This window comes from Cebus imitator, unplaced genomic scaffold (genome assembly GCF_001604975.1).
Source record: "Cebus imitator isolate Cc_AM_T3 unplaced genomic scaffold, Cebus_imitator-1.0 Scaffold281, whole genome shotgun sequence".
NCBI lineage: Eukaryota > Metazoa > Chordata > Mammalia > Primates > Cebidae > Cebus > Cebus imitator.
The window spans coordinates 2,926,485-2,943,629 of NW_016107596.1; the positions used below are offsets into that span (position 1 = coordinate 2,926,485).

At 46.9% G+C, this 17,145-nt stretch overlaps 1 protein-coding gene across 2 annotated transcripts in view; it reads left to right on the forward strand.

The window, feature by feature from the left end:
* Positions 1-12,046, forward strand: part of CIDEC (cell death inducing DFFA like effector c) — a 14,555-nt gene extending 2,509 nt beyond the window's left edge. For both annotated transcript variants that reach the window (XM_017501531.2, XM_037728861.1), the window contains exons 4-6: positions 6,413-6,571; positions 6,657-6,844; positions 11,470-12,046. In XM_017501531.2, the coding sequence (XP_017357020.1) occupies positions 6,413-6,571; positions 6,657-6,844; positions 11,470-11,632 (510 nt within the window). In that variant the 3' untranslated portion in view covers positions 11,633-12,046. The remainder of the gene's footprint in view (positions 1-6,412; positions 6,572-6,656; positions 6,845-11,469) is intronic.
* The last annotated feature ends 5,099 nt before the right edge of the window (positions 12,047-17,145 follow it).

Genomic DNA, 17,145 nt, shown 5'->3' on the forward strand with positions numbered 1-17,145 from the left:
GTTCTATCACACAGGCTGGAGTGCAGTGGCGTGATCTCAGCTCACTGCAACCTCCGCCTCCCAGGTTCAAGCAATTCTCCTGCCTCAGCCTCCTTAGTAGCTGGGACTACAGACACATGCCACCACGTCCGGCTAATTTTTTTGAATTTTAGTAGAGTTGGGTTTTCACCATGTTGCCCAGGCTGGTCTCAGACTCCTGAGCTCAGGCAATCTGCCCACTTCAGCCCCCTAAAGTGCTGGGATTACAGGCACGAGCCACCGTGCACAGCTCAAGATGGAGTCTTGCTCTGTCACCCAAGCTGTAGTGCAGTGGCATGATCTTGGCTCACTACAGCCTCCGCCTCCCAGGTTCAAGTGATTCTTGTGCCCCAGCCTCTTGAGAAGCTGGGACTACAGGCACACACCACCATGCCCAGTTAATTTTTGTATTTTTAGTACAGATGGGGTTTTGTCATGTTGGCCAGGCTGGTCTCAAACTCCTGACCTTAGGTGATCCCACCTGTTCCTTCCAATGTGCTGGCATTACAGGCATGAGCCATCGCTCCCATCCTCAATGATGATCTCTATGGGGGTGGAACCCTCTCACCTGCAATCCCAGGTGCCTGGTACAGGTCAAATGTTTGCATTAAGCTTCCAATTATTAGGCCAATTGTAACATAAATTACAATTTCATGTAGAAATCATAGCTAAGCTCTTTAATCTAAGTTTCCTCCCCTATTTCTGTGTATTAGTTCTGTTCTTCTAGGGAGCCAGTTTCCCCACAGTAAGGCTTCTGGCTGTGCACGCTACATTTCTTGTGCTTTCAATCAAAAGGATTCATTCATACTCTAGTCTGGACTTGGTAATGTTTTTTTGCCCTGAAGTCCTGCCACCCCTGGCATCAAAATGTCCTTGTATGTGGCTTCCCCTGGAGGAAGCAACTGCAAACTAACAGTACCTTACATTGTACATAGTGCAAATACAATACAAAACTTTTCCTGAATCATTTGAGAGTAAGTTGCCAACTTGCTGCTTATTACTCTTGGATACTTCAATGTGCATTTTCTACAAAGGAGGATATTCTCCTGTATAGCCCTCATGCAACTATTAAAATCAGGAAATGGTATTACATTACATTACTGTAATTGAATCCTGAGACTCAAGCATTGCCAGTTGTCCCAGTAATATCCTTTGTAGTGAAAGGATCCAGGTCAGGATCCAGTGTTTATTTAATTGTATGTCTCTTTAGTTTCCTTCAGTCTGGAACAATTTCTCAGTCTTTCCTTGACTTTTATGGCCTTGACTATTTTGAAGATTATGTGCCAGCTATTTTTGTTTACTGTCCCTTGGTTTGGAACTATCCGTTTCTTTTTTTTTTTTTTTTTTTTTTGAGACAGAGTTTCGCTCTTGTTACCCAGGCTGGAGTGCAATGGCGCGATCTTGGCTCACTGCAACCTCCGCCTCCTGGGTTCAGGCAATTCTCCTGCCTCAGCCTTCTGAGTAGCTGGGATTACAGGCACGCGCCACCATGCCCAGCTAGTTTTTTGTAGTTTTAGTAGAGACAGGGTTTCACCATGTTGACCAGGATGGTCTCGATCTGTTGACCTCGTGATCCACCCGCCTCGGCCTCCCAAAGTGCTGGGATTACAGGCTTGAGCCACCGCGCCCGGCTATCCGTTTCTTTAATTCAGGTTGTATATCTTTGGCAGGAATATGATAAAAATAAGTTGCAGGCCAGGTGTGGTGGCTAACGCCTGTAATCCTAACATTTTGGGAGGCCGAGGCAGGAGGATTGCTTGAGCCCAGGAGTTCAAGACCAGCTGCGGCAACATAATGAGACTCTGTTTCTACAAAAATAACACAAAAATTAGCTGGACATGGTGGTGTGCACCTGTAGTCCCAGTTACTCAGGAGGCTGAGGCAGGATGATCACCTGAGCTTAGGAATTTGAGGCTACAGTGAACTGTGATTGCACCACTGCACTCTTCTGTGTGACAGAGTGAGGCCCTGTCTCGAAAAAATTTAAAAAAAGATTGTCACTGCAAAATTATGTGCAATTTTGATTTGTCACCTTACTGTTTTGTTTTGATTATTCAAATAAGGTGGTAGGTATAGTCAAGCTTCTTTATGTAACATTTTTCCCTCTTATTTATTTTCTAGGTCAATATTTTGTACTAAGTAAACACTGAATTCTGCGTTTGTCAGTGTATTCACTTACTGTTTTTTAGAGAAAGGGTCTTGCTCCATTGCCCAGGCTGGAGTGCAGTGGTGTGATGATGGCTCACTGCAGCCTGAAACTCCTAGGTGCAAGTGATCCTGCTACCTCAGCCTCCCAACTCGCTAGGATTATAGGTACATGATCTCACACCTAATTTTTAATTTTTTTTATAGAGATGGGGTCTAGCTATGTTTCCCAGGCTGGTCTCAAACTCCTGGCCTCTAGCGATCCTCCCATCTTGGCCTCCCAAAGTGCTGGGATTAGAGGCATGAGCCACCGTACCTGGCCTGTTTATTTATTTATTTATATCAAAAGGGATAAACATATTCCTATTTTAGTAGAATATATGAATGGTAACAGATTATTTATTGATGCTCAAGTTGTCCCATACTTGTCTGGTTGAATACCTTTCAACCTCCACTTCCGTGTCTTTTTATCATGTCCCCATCATTCTTTGCATGCTTTCTTACTTTCTGGTGCAGCAAAGTATTACAGGCTCATCTTGTATTTTCCCTGCCCTAGTTCTTGAATTGGTCATTTTTTCTAAGGAGGTCTGCTTCATTTTAGTGGAGAATGGTATTCAGAAACCAAGATCAGGGAGCTAGGTATGTTCATTGCTATTGGTGTGTTGCTGATCCCAGGCCATTATTGAAAGATTTTTAAGCAGCAAAATATATTCCTTAGTGGATCCCAGCAAGAAAAGTGAAGTGAGAATTCCATTGTTCCAAAATAACTAGTGATGTGATTGTAAATGTCCTAAGGAGTCTATTCTTATTATGGACCATGTATTTTGGCAGGTAACTTGCAGCATTTCTTCTCATGAGAGCCTTAAGGTAGTTACTACTATTTTCATTTTCCAGAGGCAGAGGCCAAGTACATTCAGTGGGATTGAAACCCATGCAGTTAACCCATGTCGTGACACTTTTGCATTTAATCACTGGAACAATTTAAAAACTGTACTTGCAGCTGGGCGCAGTGTCTCATGCCTGTAATCCCAGCACTTTGGGAGGCTGAGGCGGGCAGATCACCTGAGGTCAGGAGTTTGAGACCAGCCTGACCAACATGGAGAAACCCCATCTCTACTTAAAAAAAAAAAAAATACAAAATTACTGGGTGTGGTGATGCATGCCTGTAATCCCAGCTGCTCTGGTGGCTGAGGCAGGAGAATCACTTGAACCCAGGAGGTGGAGGTTGCAGTGAGCCGAGATCACGCCATTGCATTCCAGCCTGAGGAAAAAGAGTGAAACTCTGTCTAAAACAAAACAAAACAATACTTGCCTCAACTTTTTTTTTGATTATGAAACTAGTTCAGAGAAGTGAGATAAGTAAAAATGGACAAAAGACCTAAATGTAAGAGCTAAAACTATAAAACCCTCAGAAGAAAACATAAACATAATATGTAAGTCTTCATTACCTTGATTTCCTAGATATGGCACCAAAGCACGGCAACCAAAGGAAAACAAGTAGACTTCATCAGCAATAAAACCTTTTTTTTTTTTTTTCTTTTTTTTTGAGATGGAGTCTTGCTTTGTCTCCCAGGCTGGAATGCAGTGGTGCAATCTAGGGTCACTGCAACCTCCGCCTCATGGGTTCAAGTGATTCTTGTGCCTTAGCCTCCTGAGTAGCTGGAATTACAGCTGCCTGCCACCACGTCCAGCTGATTTTTTGTATTTTTAGTAGAGACAGGGTTTTACCATGTTGGCCAGGCTGGTCTCGAACTCTTGACATCAGAAGATCCACCTGACTGCTTCCCAAAGTTCTGGGATTACAGGCTTGAGCCTAAAACTTTCGTATAACAAGAGATGCTATCAAGAGAAAATACTTGCAAATCACATAGCTGATAAGGGTCTAATATTAAGAATATATAGAGAGTGTTTACAACTGAACAATACAAAGACAACCCAGTTAAAAATGGGCAAAGGATTTGAGTAGAGATATTTCTCCAAAGAAGATACACAGTGGCCAATAAACACATGAAGAGATGCTTGGCCAGACGCAATGGCTCATGCCTGTAATCTAGGACTTTTGGAAGTTGGAGGTGGGCAGATGGCTTGAGCCCAGGAGTTCAAGACCAGCCTGGGTGACAGGGCAAAACCCCATTTCTACAAAAAAATACAAAAATTAGCTGGGAATGGTGGTGCATGCCTGTAGTCCCAGCTACTTGGGAGACTGAGGTAGGAGGATCACTTGCACCTAGGAGGCTGCTGCTGCAGTGAGCCGTGATGGCACCACTGCACTCCAGCCTGGGTGAGAAGGCAAGACCCTGTTTTTTTTTTAAAAAAAAGTCTTAGCATCATTAATCATTAGGAGAATGCAAATCAAAATCACTTAATCCACTAAAAAGTGGCTCTAAGGCCGGATGTCATGGCTTATGCCTGTAAAATCCAAGTACTTTAGGAGTCTGAGGTGGGAGGTTGCCTGAGCGCCCAGGAGTTCGAGAACAGACTTGGCAACATGGTGAGATCCTGTCTCTATTAAAAAAAAAGAAAAAAATTGATTTGAAAGTAGATATAAAAAGGATTTTTGGCTAACTTACAGACAATAAAAGCATCAGTGAGGATGTAAGGAAACTGGAATTCTCATACATTGCTAGTGGGGAGGTAAAAAGATACAACCACTTTGGAAAACAGTTTGGTAGCTCCTCAGAGTTAAACATAGGCCCACTGCGGTGGCTCACACTTGTAATCCCAGAATTTTGGGTGGCTAAGGAAGGAGGACTGCTTAAGCCCAGGATTTTGAGACCAGCCTGGGCAGCAAAGTAGGACGCTGTCTCCACCAAAAAAAAAAAAATTAGCCAGACCACATGGCACAAGCCTGTAATCTCAGCTCCTTGGGAGGCTACAGCATGAGAATCACTTGAGCCCAGGAGGTTGAGGCTGCAGTGAGCTTTGATCCTACCGCTGCATTCCAACCTGGGTGAAAGAGCAAGACCCTATCTCCAAAAAAGGAAAAAAAAAATTTAAACATAGAGTTAATGTATGACTCAGCAATTCTACTTTTAGGTATATACCCAGGAGAATTGAAAACATACGTTCATATAAAAACTTGTATACAGGGGCCAGGCGTGGTGGTTCATGCCTATAATCTCGGCACTTTGGGAGGCCGAGGTGGGTGGATCACGTGAGGTCAGGGGTTCGAGACCAGCCTAACCAATATGGTAAAACCCCATCTCTACTAAAATTACAAAAATTAGCTGGGTGTGGTGGTGTACGTCTGTAGTCCCAGCTACTCAGGAGGCTGAAGCAGAATTGCTTGAACCCGGGAGGCGGAGGTTGCAGTGAGCCAAGATCACACCACTGAACTCCAGCTTGGGCCACAGCGAGACTCCATCTCAAAAATTAACAAAAAATAAAAATTAAAAAATAAAAACTTGTACACAAAAACTCACTCATAGCAGCATTACTCATAGTAGTCAAAAAGAATCAATCCAAGTGTTCATCCATTATAAATAGATTTTAAAATGTGGGGTATATCTATATAGCAGAATATTATTTACCCCCCGCCACCCCCAACAACAAAAAAACATGAATCACTTCCGGGCATGATAGCACGTGTCTGTAATCCCAGCACTTTGGGAAGCTAAGGTAGGAGGATCCCTTGAGGCCAGGTGTTTGAGATCAGCCTAAGCAACATAGCCAGACACCATCTTTACAAAAAACATAAAAATTAGACAGGTGTAATAGCATGCACCTGTAGTCCCAGCTACTTGGGAGGCTGAGGCAGGAGGATTGCTTGTGCCCAGGAGTTCGAGGCTGCAGTAAGCTACGATTATGTCATATGCTCTCTATTTATGTTTATGATATCCTTATGATTACTGCATTCCAGCCTATTAGTCACTGCACTGTTAGGTAGTGGTGATGGTTGCATGACTTTTTGAATATACTAAAAAACCCCTGAATTGTACACTTTTAGAGGGTAAGTTTTAGAGTATGTAAACTATAACCACAATTTAAAATTATATGTGACTTACATTATATTTTATGGATCAATATTGTTCCAGACTATGAATCCTGAAGCCAGGAGCCAAGAGGTACCATGATAAAGTCTCTGGGTAGTGATTTTCCACAGCAGAGGGCCTGGGCTCCAGTTCCACCTCGTAGATCCCAGCCCACTTGTTCTTTCCCTGGCAGCCAAGGAGCTATGATGTGGGGTTTCACCAGACTGGCTCTGTGGCTCCATAGGGATGGCAGAAGCATCACTGACCTTATTCCCCAGGTTCAGGACACTCTGATGCTGGCAGACAAGCCCTTCTTGCTGGTGCTGGAGGAAGATGGCACAATTGTAGAGACAGAAGAGTACTTCCAAGCCCTGGCAGGGGATACAGTGTTCATGGTCCTCCAGAAGGGGCAGAAATGGCAGCCCCCATCAGAACAGGTGAGGTCCCACCTGTCTGGGGAGAAAATCAGGACCCTGGGAGAAATCTTCAAGGGGTGCTAACCATCTGCTTGTCTCCAAGCAGGGGACTAGGTACCAACTGTCCCTCTCCCATAAGCCTGCCAAGAAGATTGATGTGGCCCGTGTAACCTTTGACTTGTACAAGCTGAACCCACAGGACTTTATTGGCTGCCTGAACGTGAAGGCGACATTTTATGATACGTACACCCTTTCCTACGATCTGCACTGCTATGGGGCCAAACGCATCGTGAAGTGAGTGAATTGGGATTTGGTGGGGACAGAGCAGGTACAGGCAATGGGAGGGCCCCTGTCTGTTCATGTGGACTCAGCCTGGGTCTGACATTGGTGCTGACAAAGCATAGCCTGTAACAGACAACACGGAGCCTGATGGGTTCTTGAAGTGCTGTGGATGACACTGGTGTGTGCCGAAGGGCCACACATGTTCCTCCTGGTAGAACCTGGATGCATTTTGTTTTTATGACTACTTTAGCAACTACATTTTTAAATTGAAAATAGGAAGTTTTCCTAAGTAGTATTCTAGTCAATTTTTAAAAAATGAACATGCGTTGGCCAAGCATGGTGACTCACACCTGTAATCCCAGCACTGTGGGAGGCCAAGGCAGGTGGATCACTTGAGATCTGGAGTCTGAGACCAGCCTGGCCAACATGGCAAAACCCAATCTCTACAAAAATACAAAAATTAGCCAGGCATGGTGGTACATGCCTGTAACCTCAACTACCCAGGAAAGGCTGAGGCAGGAGAATTGCTTGAACCCGGGAGGCAGAGTTTGCAGTGAGCTGAGATTGCCTCGCTGAACTCCAGCCAGGGCAACAGAGCATAACGCTGTCTCAAAATAAGAAAAAAAAAAAAGTATGTGTCAAAGATTTAATGGAATTCATTAATTAATGAGAGAACTAGCAAGAAGTTACAATCATTTCAAAGGAGAATTCAAAATCCTATACATATATAGGTCCAGCAAGAATGATGAGATAGGCTGGGTGGAGTGGATCTTACCTGGAATCCCAGCACTTTGGGAGGTCAAGGAAGGAGGATCTCTTGAGCCCAGGAGTTTGAGAGCCTGGGCAATGTTGGGAGTGGTAGTATGTGCCTGTAATCCCAGCTAGGTGGGAGGATTGCTTGAGCCCAGGAGTTTGAGGCTGCAGTGGGCTGTGTACTCCAGCCTGGACAACAGAGTGAGACCTTGTCTCTAAAAAGAAGAAAAAAAGAGATGAATGTATACATACAAAATTGGGTTATTTCCCCCATGGGGATGGGAGGGATGAAATAATCTTCCCTCCATAAGACAGAATTAATTTGCAAGTCTTATGGACCAGAGTCATTTGTATTATATAATAAACTTTTCTTCAAACTTATTTTGAAAGTCTAACCAAGTGTTGCAGGCAGCATGAGAATATGTGAGGTCATAAGCCAAGTGCCGTCACGGCGATGTTTCCCAAATTCGGCTGCTCCAGTGGCACCCTGGGGCATCTTTACCTGTTGGGTGGATGTAGCCACCAAAGCTGAAGTGATCGAATCAGTCCAAAGCCGCAAAGCTTGCGAGCAGCAGAGTGTGACTGCTGGTCCATCTTTCCAATTAGAGTCTATTCTTCCCCAATTCCTTCATTCAGTATTTCCTGAGTGCCCACTGTGTGCCTGGCCCTATGCTGTAACCGCAGATTCAGAGATGAACGAAATACCAGAACAAGTTCCATGAGGGCAGGACTTTCTGTGGCCTCCAGTACCTTGGTAAATGCTGACATGTAGTAGTTGTTTAAATGATGGTAGAATAAATGACACAGGCGATCTCTGTTCACATGGGGCTTCTGAGAAATCCTGTTCAGGGTCCCAAGAGTTCTACAAGATCACGTGTAGCTAGAACATATCAGACCTTCTTGCTTTCTTCGTTGATCTCCTGCAGACCCAATCTGCAGATGAGGACACTGAGGCTGTGTGGGTATCTGCTTGCCAGAGACAACAGTCGGCGGCAGGCTTGAGCCTGGTTCTGTGGCTGAGAGTTCCATTTTCTCCATAGCTACTGCTTCCAGGATACTACCATCTCATGTCCGCTCTTGATCTCGGACTGCCACCAATAGTCTGCATATTTCAAAATTGAGAACAAGAAGTTTCCGACCTCAAACTCAGTCCAGTTAGGGGAGGTGGTATTCTTAGACCTAAACACAGTAGATATGTTGGTATCAAAAAAATAATGGCAAGCTGGAATCAGCTTAGTGACTCAGTGTTATCACTGGGTTTTAAAAAATTGTGATAAATATATATAGCACAAAATCTGTCATTTGAACCATTTTAAAAGTATATAATTCAGTGGCATTAAGTGCATTCACAATGTGGTGTATCCATCCCTGCCATCCATTTCCAGACCTCTTGCATCATCCCAACCAGAAACTCTGTCCCTGAAGCACGAAGTCTCCATTCCTTCTCCCTGAAGACCCTGGTCGCCTCCATCCCACTTTCTGCCATGTGTTTGCCAATTCTAGTACCGCATGGAACTGGAATCAGACAATACTCATCCTTTGGGTCTGGCTTCCTTCACTTCAAATAATGTTTTCAAGGGTCATTCATATTGCAGCATGGATCAGAATGTCATTCCTTTTAAGGCTGGTCAGCTAGGTTGAAAGTATCAGTTCCCTAATTTGAGAAGTAGGTATACTTCTAAGGTATAGCCTTGAAAATGTAAAGCATTCTCCTGTGCAGATGTGAATAGTTCTAAGTGTCTTTCTGTCCCCCACACCCTGGTCAGACCATAAGTTTACTTATTTTTATTATTATTATTATTTTGAGACAGAGTCTCACTCTGTTGCCAGGCGCCAGCCTGGAGTGCAGTGGCACAATCTTGGTTCACTGCAACCTCCGCCTCCCAGGTTCAAGCAATTCTCCTGCCTTAGCCTCCCGAGTAGCTGGGACTACAGGCACACGCCATCACGCCTAGCTAATTTTTATATTTTTAGTAGACACGAAGTTTCACCATGTTGGCCAGGATAGTCTCGATTTCTTGACCTTGTGATCCGCCTGCCTCGGCCTCCCAAAGTGCTGGAATTACAGGCTTGAGCCACCGTACCCGGCCAAGTTCACTTATTGAATGAACATTAATAAAAGACTAAAGTTTGAACAATAGCCAGGGAGCACTTCTTTGCCTTTTGTTTTCCCTTCCCTAATCCCACCTATGACTAGACACCTCAAGTGACCCTCACCTATCTCTTTCAAACAGATTTGGTAAGAATTTGATTAAAATTGTTTAGCATTATTTTTATTTTTTTAGAGACAGGGTCTCACTCTGTCATCCAGGCTACAGTACAGCCATGCAATCATGGCTCATTGCAGGCTCAACCTCCTAGCTCAAGTGATCCTCCTGAGTAGCACAAGTGTGTGCTACCACGCTGGGCTAGTTCTTTAATGTTTTTGTAGAGACAAGGGTTCACTATGTTGACCAGGCTGGTCTCAAACTCCTGGCCTCAAGCCATCCTCCTCAGCCTCCCAAAGTGCTGGAATTATTGGCATGATCCAGAACAACTGGCCAAAGTTGTCTAGCATTCAGCTGCTCTGGAACCCATCCCTGCTTCTCCATTTCCCCTATTTTCTAAATATCCGACCCTGTGTTAATTGCTTTATGCTATTTCAGCCTCATGACCCTGGATGGCAGGTGTGGTCCCATTTTACCCATGAGGGAGCTGAAGCTCAGAACTAGAGCAGTTTGCTAAAGTTCACCCAGTTAATGACCGGATTAGGATTTAGCCCTGCCTGATTCAGGTTCTGTTCTCAGTACATGATCACGCCAGGCATGGATGTCTTCGTGTCCAGCACTCTGAACATGAGCTAGACTGAAGGTGACTTGGAAAGGCCTCAGAGTCTAGAACAGCAGTCTCAAGGGCTAGCGCCACGTGATGGAGATTAAGCTGGTTGGTCCAAAGTAGCAGTGGAAAAATAGAAGGCCTTATGAAATGAGCTGGGGTTTTACGTGAGAAAGTAGGGAGGTTCCGGGCATCTGACATAGAATTGCTGGTCCTCGCCCTAGTTCTGATTGTGTCTGCATCATCTGTTCCTATTTGCATAGCGCTCTAGAATTGATGAAGTGCTTTTAGGTAGCAACCTCAGTGGTATTCCAGTGTTATTAATGAAGAAAACAAGCATAAGGAAACCAATCCCTTCCAGGCCAGCATGGGAATATGGGGGTGCAGGGAGGGGTATACTCATGTTTTATTTTTATTTATTTATTTATTTTTGAGATGGAGTCTTGCTCTGTCGCCCAGGCTGGAGTGCAGTGGTGCAATCTGGGCTCACTACAACCTCTGTCTCCCCGGTTCAAGCAATTCTTGTGCCTCAGCCTCTCGACCTTGAGTAGCTGAGATTACAGGTATGCACCATCATGCCCGGCTAATTTTTTTATTTTTTAGTAGAGATGGGGTTTCACCATGTTGGCCAGGCTGGTCTGAAACTTCTCACCTCAAATGATCTGCCTGCCTTGGCCTCCCAAAGTGCTAGGATTACAGGCGTGAGCCACCAAGCCTCATGTTTCTTTTTTTTCTTTTCTTTTTTTTTAAGACAGTCTTGCTCTGTCACCCAGGCTGGAGTTCAGTGGCACCATCTCGGCTTACTGCGACCTCTGCCTCCTGGGTTCAAGCAATTCTCCCACTTCAGGTTTTCAAGTACCTGGGATTACAGGCACCCACCACCATGCCTGGCTAATTTTTGGATTTTTAGTAAAGATGGGGTTTTACCATGTTGGCCATGCTGGTCTGAAACTCCTGACTTCAGGTGACCCGCCTGCCATGGCCTCCCAAAGTGCAAGGATTACAGGCATGAGCTACCACACCCGGCCTACTTTGTGGTCTTGACTTGCGTGCCCTCTCATTTTACCCAGGGAAGCTCTCCGCTGGGCCCTCTTCAGCATGCAGACCACGGGTCACGTGCTGCTTGGCACCTCCTGTTACCTACAGCAGCTCCTCAATGCTACAGAGGAAGGACAGCCCCCCAAGGGCAAAGCTTCATCCCTCATCCCGACCTGTCTGAAGATACTCCAGTGAAAGCCCAAGCCCTTGGAAGCTTTCCCCAGCGAAGGACTAGACTGGGGGCCCCATGCTCAACTGGTAGTGCCCACAAGCCTGGCAGCTGTAGAGCTGCTAACCTCCCTACACCTCCCTCACTGTGCAGGACCCTGAGTGAGGAGGAGGGTCAGGGAACCTGGGTGGGTTGGCCAAAGGAGAATCTCAGGCTCCTGGCCTAGCCCAGCTCCTTCCTGCCCAAGGCAGCTTAGCCGACCCAGACTGGTCCCTGCAGCTGTGGCATGACGTCTGCCCCTCAGCAATCCGGCCTCGTAGGCTGCACTTTCCTGGTGCTCTCGACCTCCTGGCCCCCAATCCCGGAACATTCCTGAGTGAATTCTCAAGCACACCAGGATGTGATATTAGGGAGTTTGCAATAAATTATTGATGCTGATATATCTTCTTTGCCTGTGTTATTTGGGGGTGGGTTTCCACCTGGAAGGTTGGAGACGGCTAAGGGAAGAGAAGAATCTATTGTCAAACCATTCTCTATAATGTAGGATTACAGACAACAGCACCTTTTCTACCAAAGGGAAAAAAAAGAGCTGGGCACAGTGACATGTGCCTACAGTCCCAGCTACTCAGCAGGCTGAGGTGGGAGGCATCCCTCGAGCCTAGGAGTTCAAGCCCGGCCTGGGACATAATAGCGAGACCCCAGTCTCTCTAAAAAACAAAACTGTAGTTGATTTTGAAACCAAAGTCTGCTGAATTTGAGACTTGAGTTGACCATGTAATCGATGCCATAAGTAACAATTTCCTAATTAAATTCACCTATCAGAAAAGCTTCAATTGGGCAGGTGGGATTAATCACTCTTCTAATTTCTCAGTGTCCCATTTTACAATAACAGTTTAAGTGCTTAGGTGAAAAAATACTACTCGAGCTGTAAGGCATTGCTCGGTCAACGCCCATCCTAACTTGCCAGACAGCTTATCTTTCATGTTCAGGACTTTCAACCCCAGGATTTCAACCCCAGGATTCGATTTTTGGGGCTCATAGGTAGCCCCAAAGAGCACAAGTTTTTCATCAGTGTAAGCTGGTATTTTCCAATATGGAACAACTCAAGACAAACATGAAAGGCTGAATTTAGGCTGGGCATGGTGGCTCATGCCTGTAATCCCAGCACTTTGGGAGGTTGAGGTGGGTGGATTAGCTGAGGTTGGGAGTTTGAGACTAGCCTGATCAATGTGGTGAAGCCCAGTTTCTACTAAAAACAGAAAAAAATTAGCTGGGCATGGTGGCAGATACCTGTAATCCCAGCTACTTGGGAAGCTGAGGTAGGAGAATTGCTTGATCCCAGGAGGCAGAGGTTGTGGTGAGCTGAGATTGTGCTACTGTACTCCAGCCTGAGCGACAGGGCAAGACTCCGTTTCAAAAAAAAAAAGAAAAGCTGAACTTGTAGGTGACTGTTTTATTTAGTCTGTTACTGAAAGATTTAAAAACTTGGCCAGGTGCAGTGGCTCATGCTTGATATCCTGGCACTTTAAGAGGCCAAGGCAAGAGTACCGCTTGAGGCCAGGAGTTCAAGAGCAGCCTGGGCAACATACCCAGACCCTGTTTCTACACAAGATAATAAAAAAAATTAGCAGAGCATGGTGGTTGTAGTCCCAGCTACTCAGGAGACTGAGGCAGGAGGTTCACTTGAGGCCAGGAAGTCACAGCTGCAGTGACTCTGATTGTGCCACTGCATTCTAGCCTGGGCAACAGAGTGAAAAAAACAAAAAGATTCAAAAACCCTATGTCTCTGAAAAAACAAAAAGATTCAAAAACCCTATCATGGCCAGGCATGGTGGCTCATGCCTGTAATTCCAGCACTTCGGGAGGCCGAGGTGGGTGGATCATGAGGTCAGGAGTTCAAGATCAGCCTGGCCAACATGGCCAAACCCCATCTCTACTAAAACTACAAAAAATTTTCTGGGCGTGGAGTTAGGCATCTGTAATCCCAGCTACTTGGAAAGCTGAGGCAGGAGAATTGGTTGAATGTGGGAGGCACAGGTTGCAGTGAGCAAAGATCATGCCATTGTGTTCTACCCTGGGTGACAGAGTGAGACTCCATCTCAAAAAAAATCCAAAGACAAAACAAAACCTATTGTTTCAGGACTCTTCCTATAAATCCTATTTGGATTTAGTAAATACTAAGGCAAAGGCCTGTATTACCAAAGCTGGTCTGGGAGCTATTGCTGGCAGCAGACCCGAACCCTGCAGCCTGTGGGCGAAGCTGCTGAAGCTCGCTGAAGAGGGCCTGCTATTCTGGGCTCTCCTGCTCTTGCAGTTAGGGCTAGAGGCTGGCCCAGTGCCAGGCTGGCTCTATGGGGTGGGCCTTCTGGCAGGAAGGCCTGATGTTTGTATTAGCACAGAAGCTATCCCAGTCCACCCTTGCTGAAACTGTGGCCAGGCCTACCTGCTCCTCCTGTAAAGTGCTCAGGAACAGACTTAGAGTGGGGGTGGGAGGCTCGGTATTTGTCCCAAGCTTCCGTCCTCCTGAGATCTGGAGTTTCATAAGTGAATCTTGAGCAACTGCTCACAGTCTCTTGGCACCGAGCCCAGGGAAAACAAGGTTCTTCCTTTTCTTCCAGGAGCTCAAGGGCTAATGGAGTCAAAGCAGCTGTGGTCAGTGAACAGGAAAGGGCAGCCTTTGATGAGGCTTAGGGCTAGAGAGGGAAGATTCCAAACAGCAAAGGAGAGCCAGCCTCCCCAGGGCCTGCTGGTCCTAGTCGGGGAATGGCCTCTCCTAGAGCCCCTGCACAGCCAGGAGCAACTGTCATCAAGGTGGGCTGTGTCCCAGGCCCTCCGGCTGAGCCTTTTCATTTGCTCAAGCTGGTGCTCGGGAGTGCACAGAATGCCTTTCAGAAGGTGGATTCCAAATCCCAGGGGCCTGTGAGGGCAGAGTCACATATCTGAGCACAAAACAAGAGAACCACTTGTGTTTTTGCCACACTTCTCGCCAGCACTGTCCATATTTGTGCACATGATTTTTTTTTTTTTGAGACAGTCTCACTCTTGTCACCCAGGCTGGAGTGCGGTGGTGCAATCTCGGCTCACTGCAACCTCTGCCTCCCGGGTTCAAGTGTTCTCCTGCCNAGGAAACAGACACACCCTACCCTCCACGAGCCCATAGCCTCGTCAGGAAGGCCCCCCAGCCATGAAGCTCCTTCGGCGTGAGGAGCACCAGGTGAAGCGGGGGCCAGAGAAGAGTGGCCTGGGCCGCAGGTGGGCGCTGGTGAGGGAGGAAGCGGGGCTTTCTGGAGGCCAGTGCGCTGAGCCCTGCGGTGTGAGGAGGGGTCGCCTAAGTGAGTAGGGACAAGGGCAGGAGGGTAGCCTCTGCGAAGGCCCAGGATGACCCAGGGTGGCTCTCTGGAGGGATGCACTAGTCTGAATGAGTGACTGGGGCCAAGTTGGGAGTCCCAGGACAGAGGCTGAACCTGTATTCCAGGGCCGGGGGCTGTGGAACAGTTCTGAGCCCCTCGCTGGGCCACAGCCCTCAGACCCTGACTCTGCTCCTCACCTGGGAGTGGGCTCAACTGAACTTCGCCTCCTCGCCAGCCTCGCTGCCTCCAGCCTCCCCCACCAACGCCCCTCCTTTCACGCTCCCAGAGGGATCCAAGGAAAAGCCACCTCTGGCCTCCACCACCCACCTGCTGGCCCTGAGACCTTCAAGGAGAAGCCCTCCCTGTCCACCAGGGCTCGCCTGGGCAGCCTGTTCTCCCCACGGCCCTGCCTTACAGACCACCCTGTGTGCCCGGGTGGGTCAGGCCATCGTGTTTCCTACATACAGTCCCCACTGCCTGGAGTCCCCCCTTACTCTTCTGCACTGGGTGCCCTCCGGTCTCTTCAGTCCCAGCTGAGATATCTGGCACTCTGGGGAGCATCCCGGAGCCCCGGACAGAAGCTATCCCAGTCCACCCTTCCCGAAACTGCGGCCAAGCCTACCTGCTCCTCCTGTAAAGTGCTCAGGAACAGACTTAGAGTGGGGGTGGGAGGCTCGGTATTTCTCCCAAGCTTCTGTCCTCCTGAGATCTGGAGTTTCACAAGTGAACCTTGAGCAACTGCTCACAGTTTCTTGGCACCGAGCCCAGGGAAAACAAGGTTCTTCCTTTTCTTCCAGGAGCTCAAGGGCTAATGGAGTCAAAGCAGCTGTGGTCAGTGAACAGGAAAGGGCAGCCTTTGATGAGGCTTGGGGCGGGGGAGGGAAGATTCCGAACAGCAAAGGAGAGCCAGCCTCCCCAGGGCCTGCTGGTCCTAGTCGGGGAATGGCCTCTCCTAGAGCCCCTGCACAGCCAGGAGCAACTGTCATCAAGGTGGGCTGTGTCCCAGGCCCTCCGGCTGAGCCTTTTCATTTGCTCAAGCTGGTGCTCGGGAGTGCACAGAATGCCTTTCAGAAGGTGGATTCCAAATCCCAGGGGCCTGTGAGGGCAGAGTCACATATCTGAGCACAAAACAAGAGAACCACTTGTGTTTTTGCCACACTTCTCGCCAGCACTGTCCATATTTGTGCACATGATTTTTTTTTTTTTGAGACAGTCTCACTCTTGTCACCCAGGCTGGAGTGCGGTGGTGCAATCTCGGCTCACTGCAACCTCTGCCTCCCGGGTTCAAGTGTTCTCCTGCCCAAGCCTCCCAAGTACCTGGGATTACAGGCACCTGCCACCATGCCCAGCTAATTTTTGTATTTTTAGTAGAGACAGGATTTTGCCATGTTGGCCAGGCTGGTCTCGAATTCCTGACCTCAGGTGATCCACCTGCCTCAGACTCCCAAAGTGCTGGGATTACAGGCCTGAGCCACCGTGCCCAGCCCTTGTACACATAATTTTATTTTTATTTTATTTGAGACGGAGTCTTGCTCTGTTGTCCAGGCTGGAGTGCAGCGGCATGATCTCGGCTCACGGCAACCTCTGCCTCTCAGGTTCAAGAGATTCTCGTGCCTCGGCCCTCCGAGTAGCTGGGATTACAGGCGTGTGCCACCATGCCTGGCTAATATTTGTATGTTCAGTAAAGATGGGGGTTTCACCATGTTGGCCAGGCTGGCCTCAAACTCCTGGCCTCAAGAGATCCATCTGCTTCCTTTTCCTAAAGTGCCTTGGATTCCCAAAGTGCTGGGGTTACAGCTGTGAGCCACCATGCCTGGCATGTGCACATCATTTTAAAAACTGATATCTTTTACACAGGTTACTTCCAAGAAAAAGAGGGAAAAAAAAAAACTGATATCTTTGAAAACATTACGTTTATTGACATAATTTATATACAATAAAATGTATTTTATTTACAGGTATGTGGCTTAGTAAGTTTTGGCAAATTTATAGTTATGTAACCACCATTTCTGACAAACCAAAAAGCTGCCATCTGTCCCTTTATAGTCATGTAAATGGAATTTTCTAAAATGTCATGTAAATTTCATACTGTCTTAATATTTATTTCTATTTTTATAAATTAAAAACACATTTTTAGAAAATTATTATGAAGCATACAGTCTTTTATATCTGGCTTAGATTTTTCAACT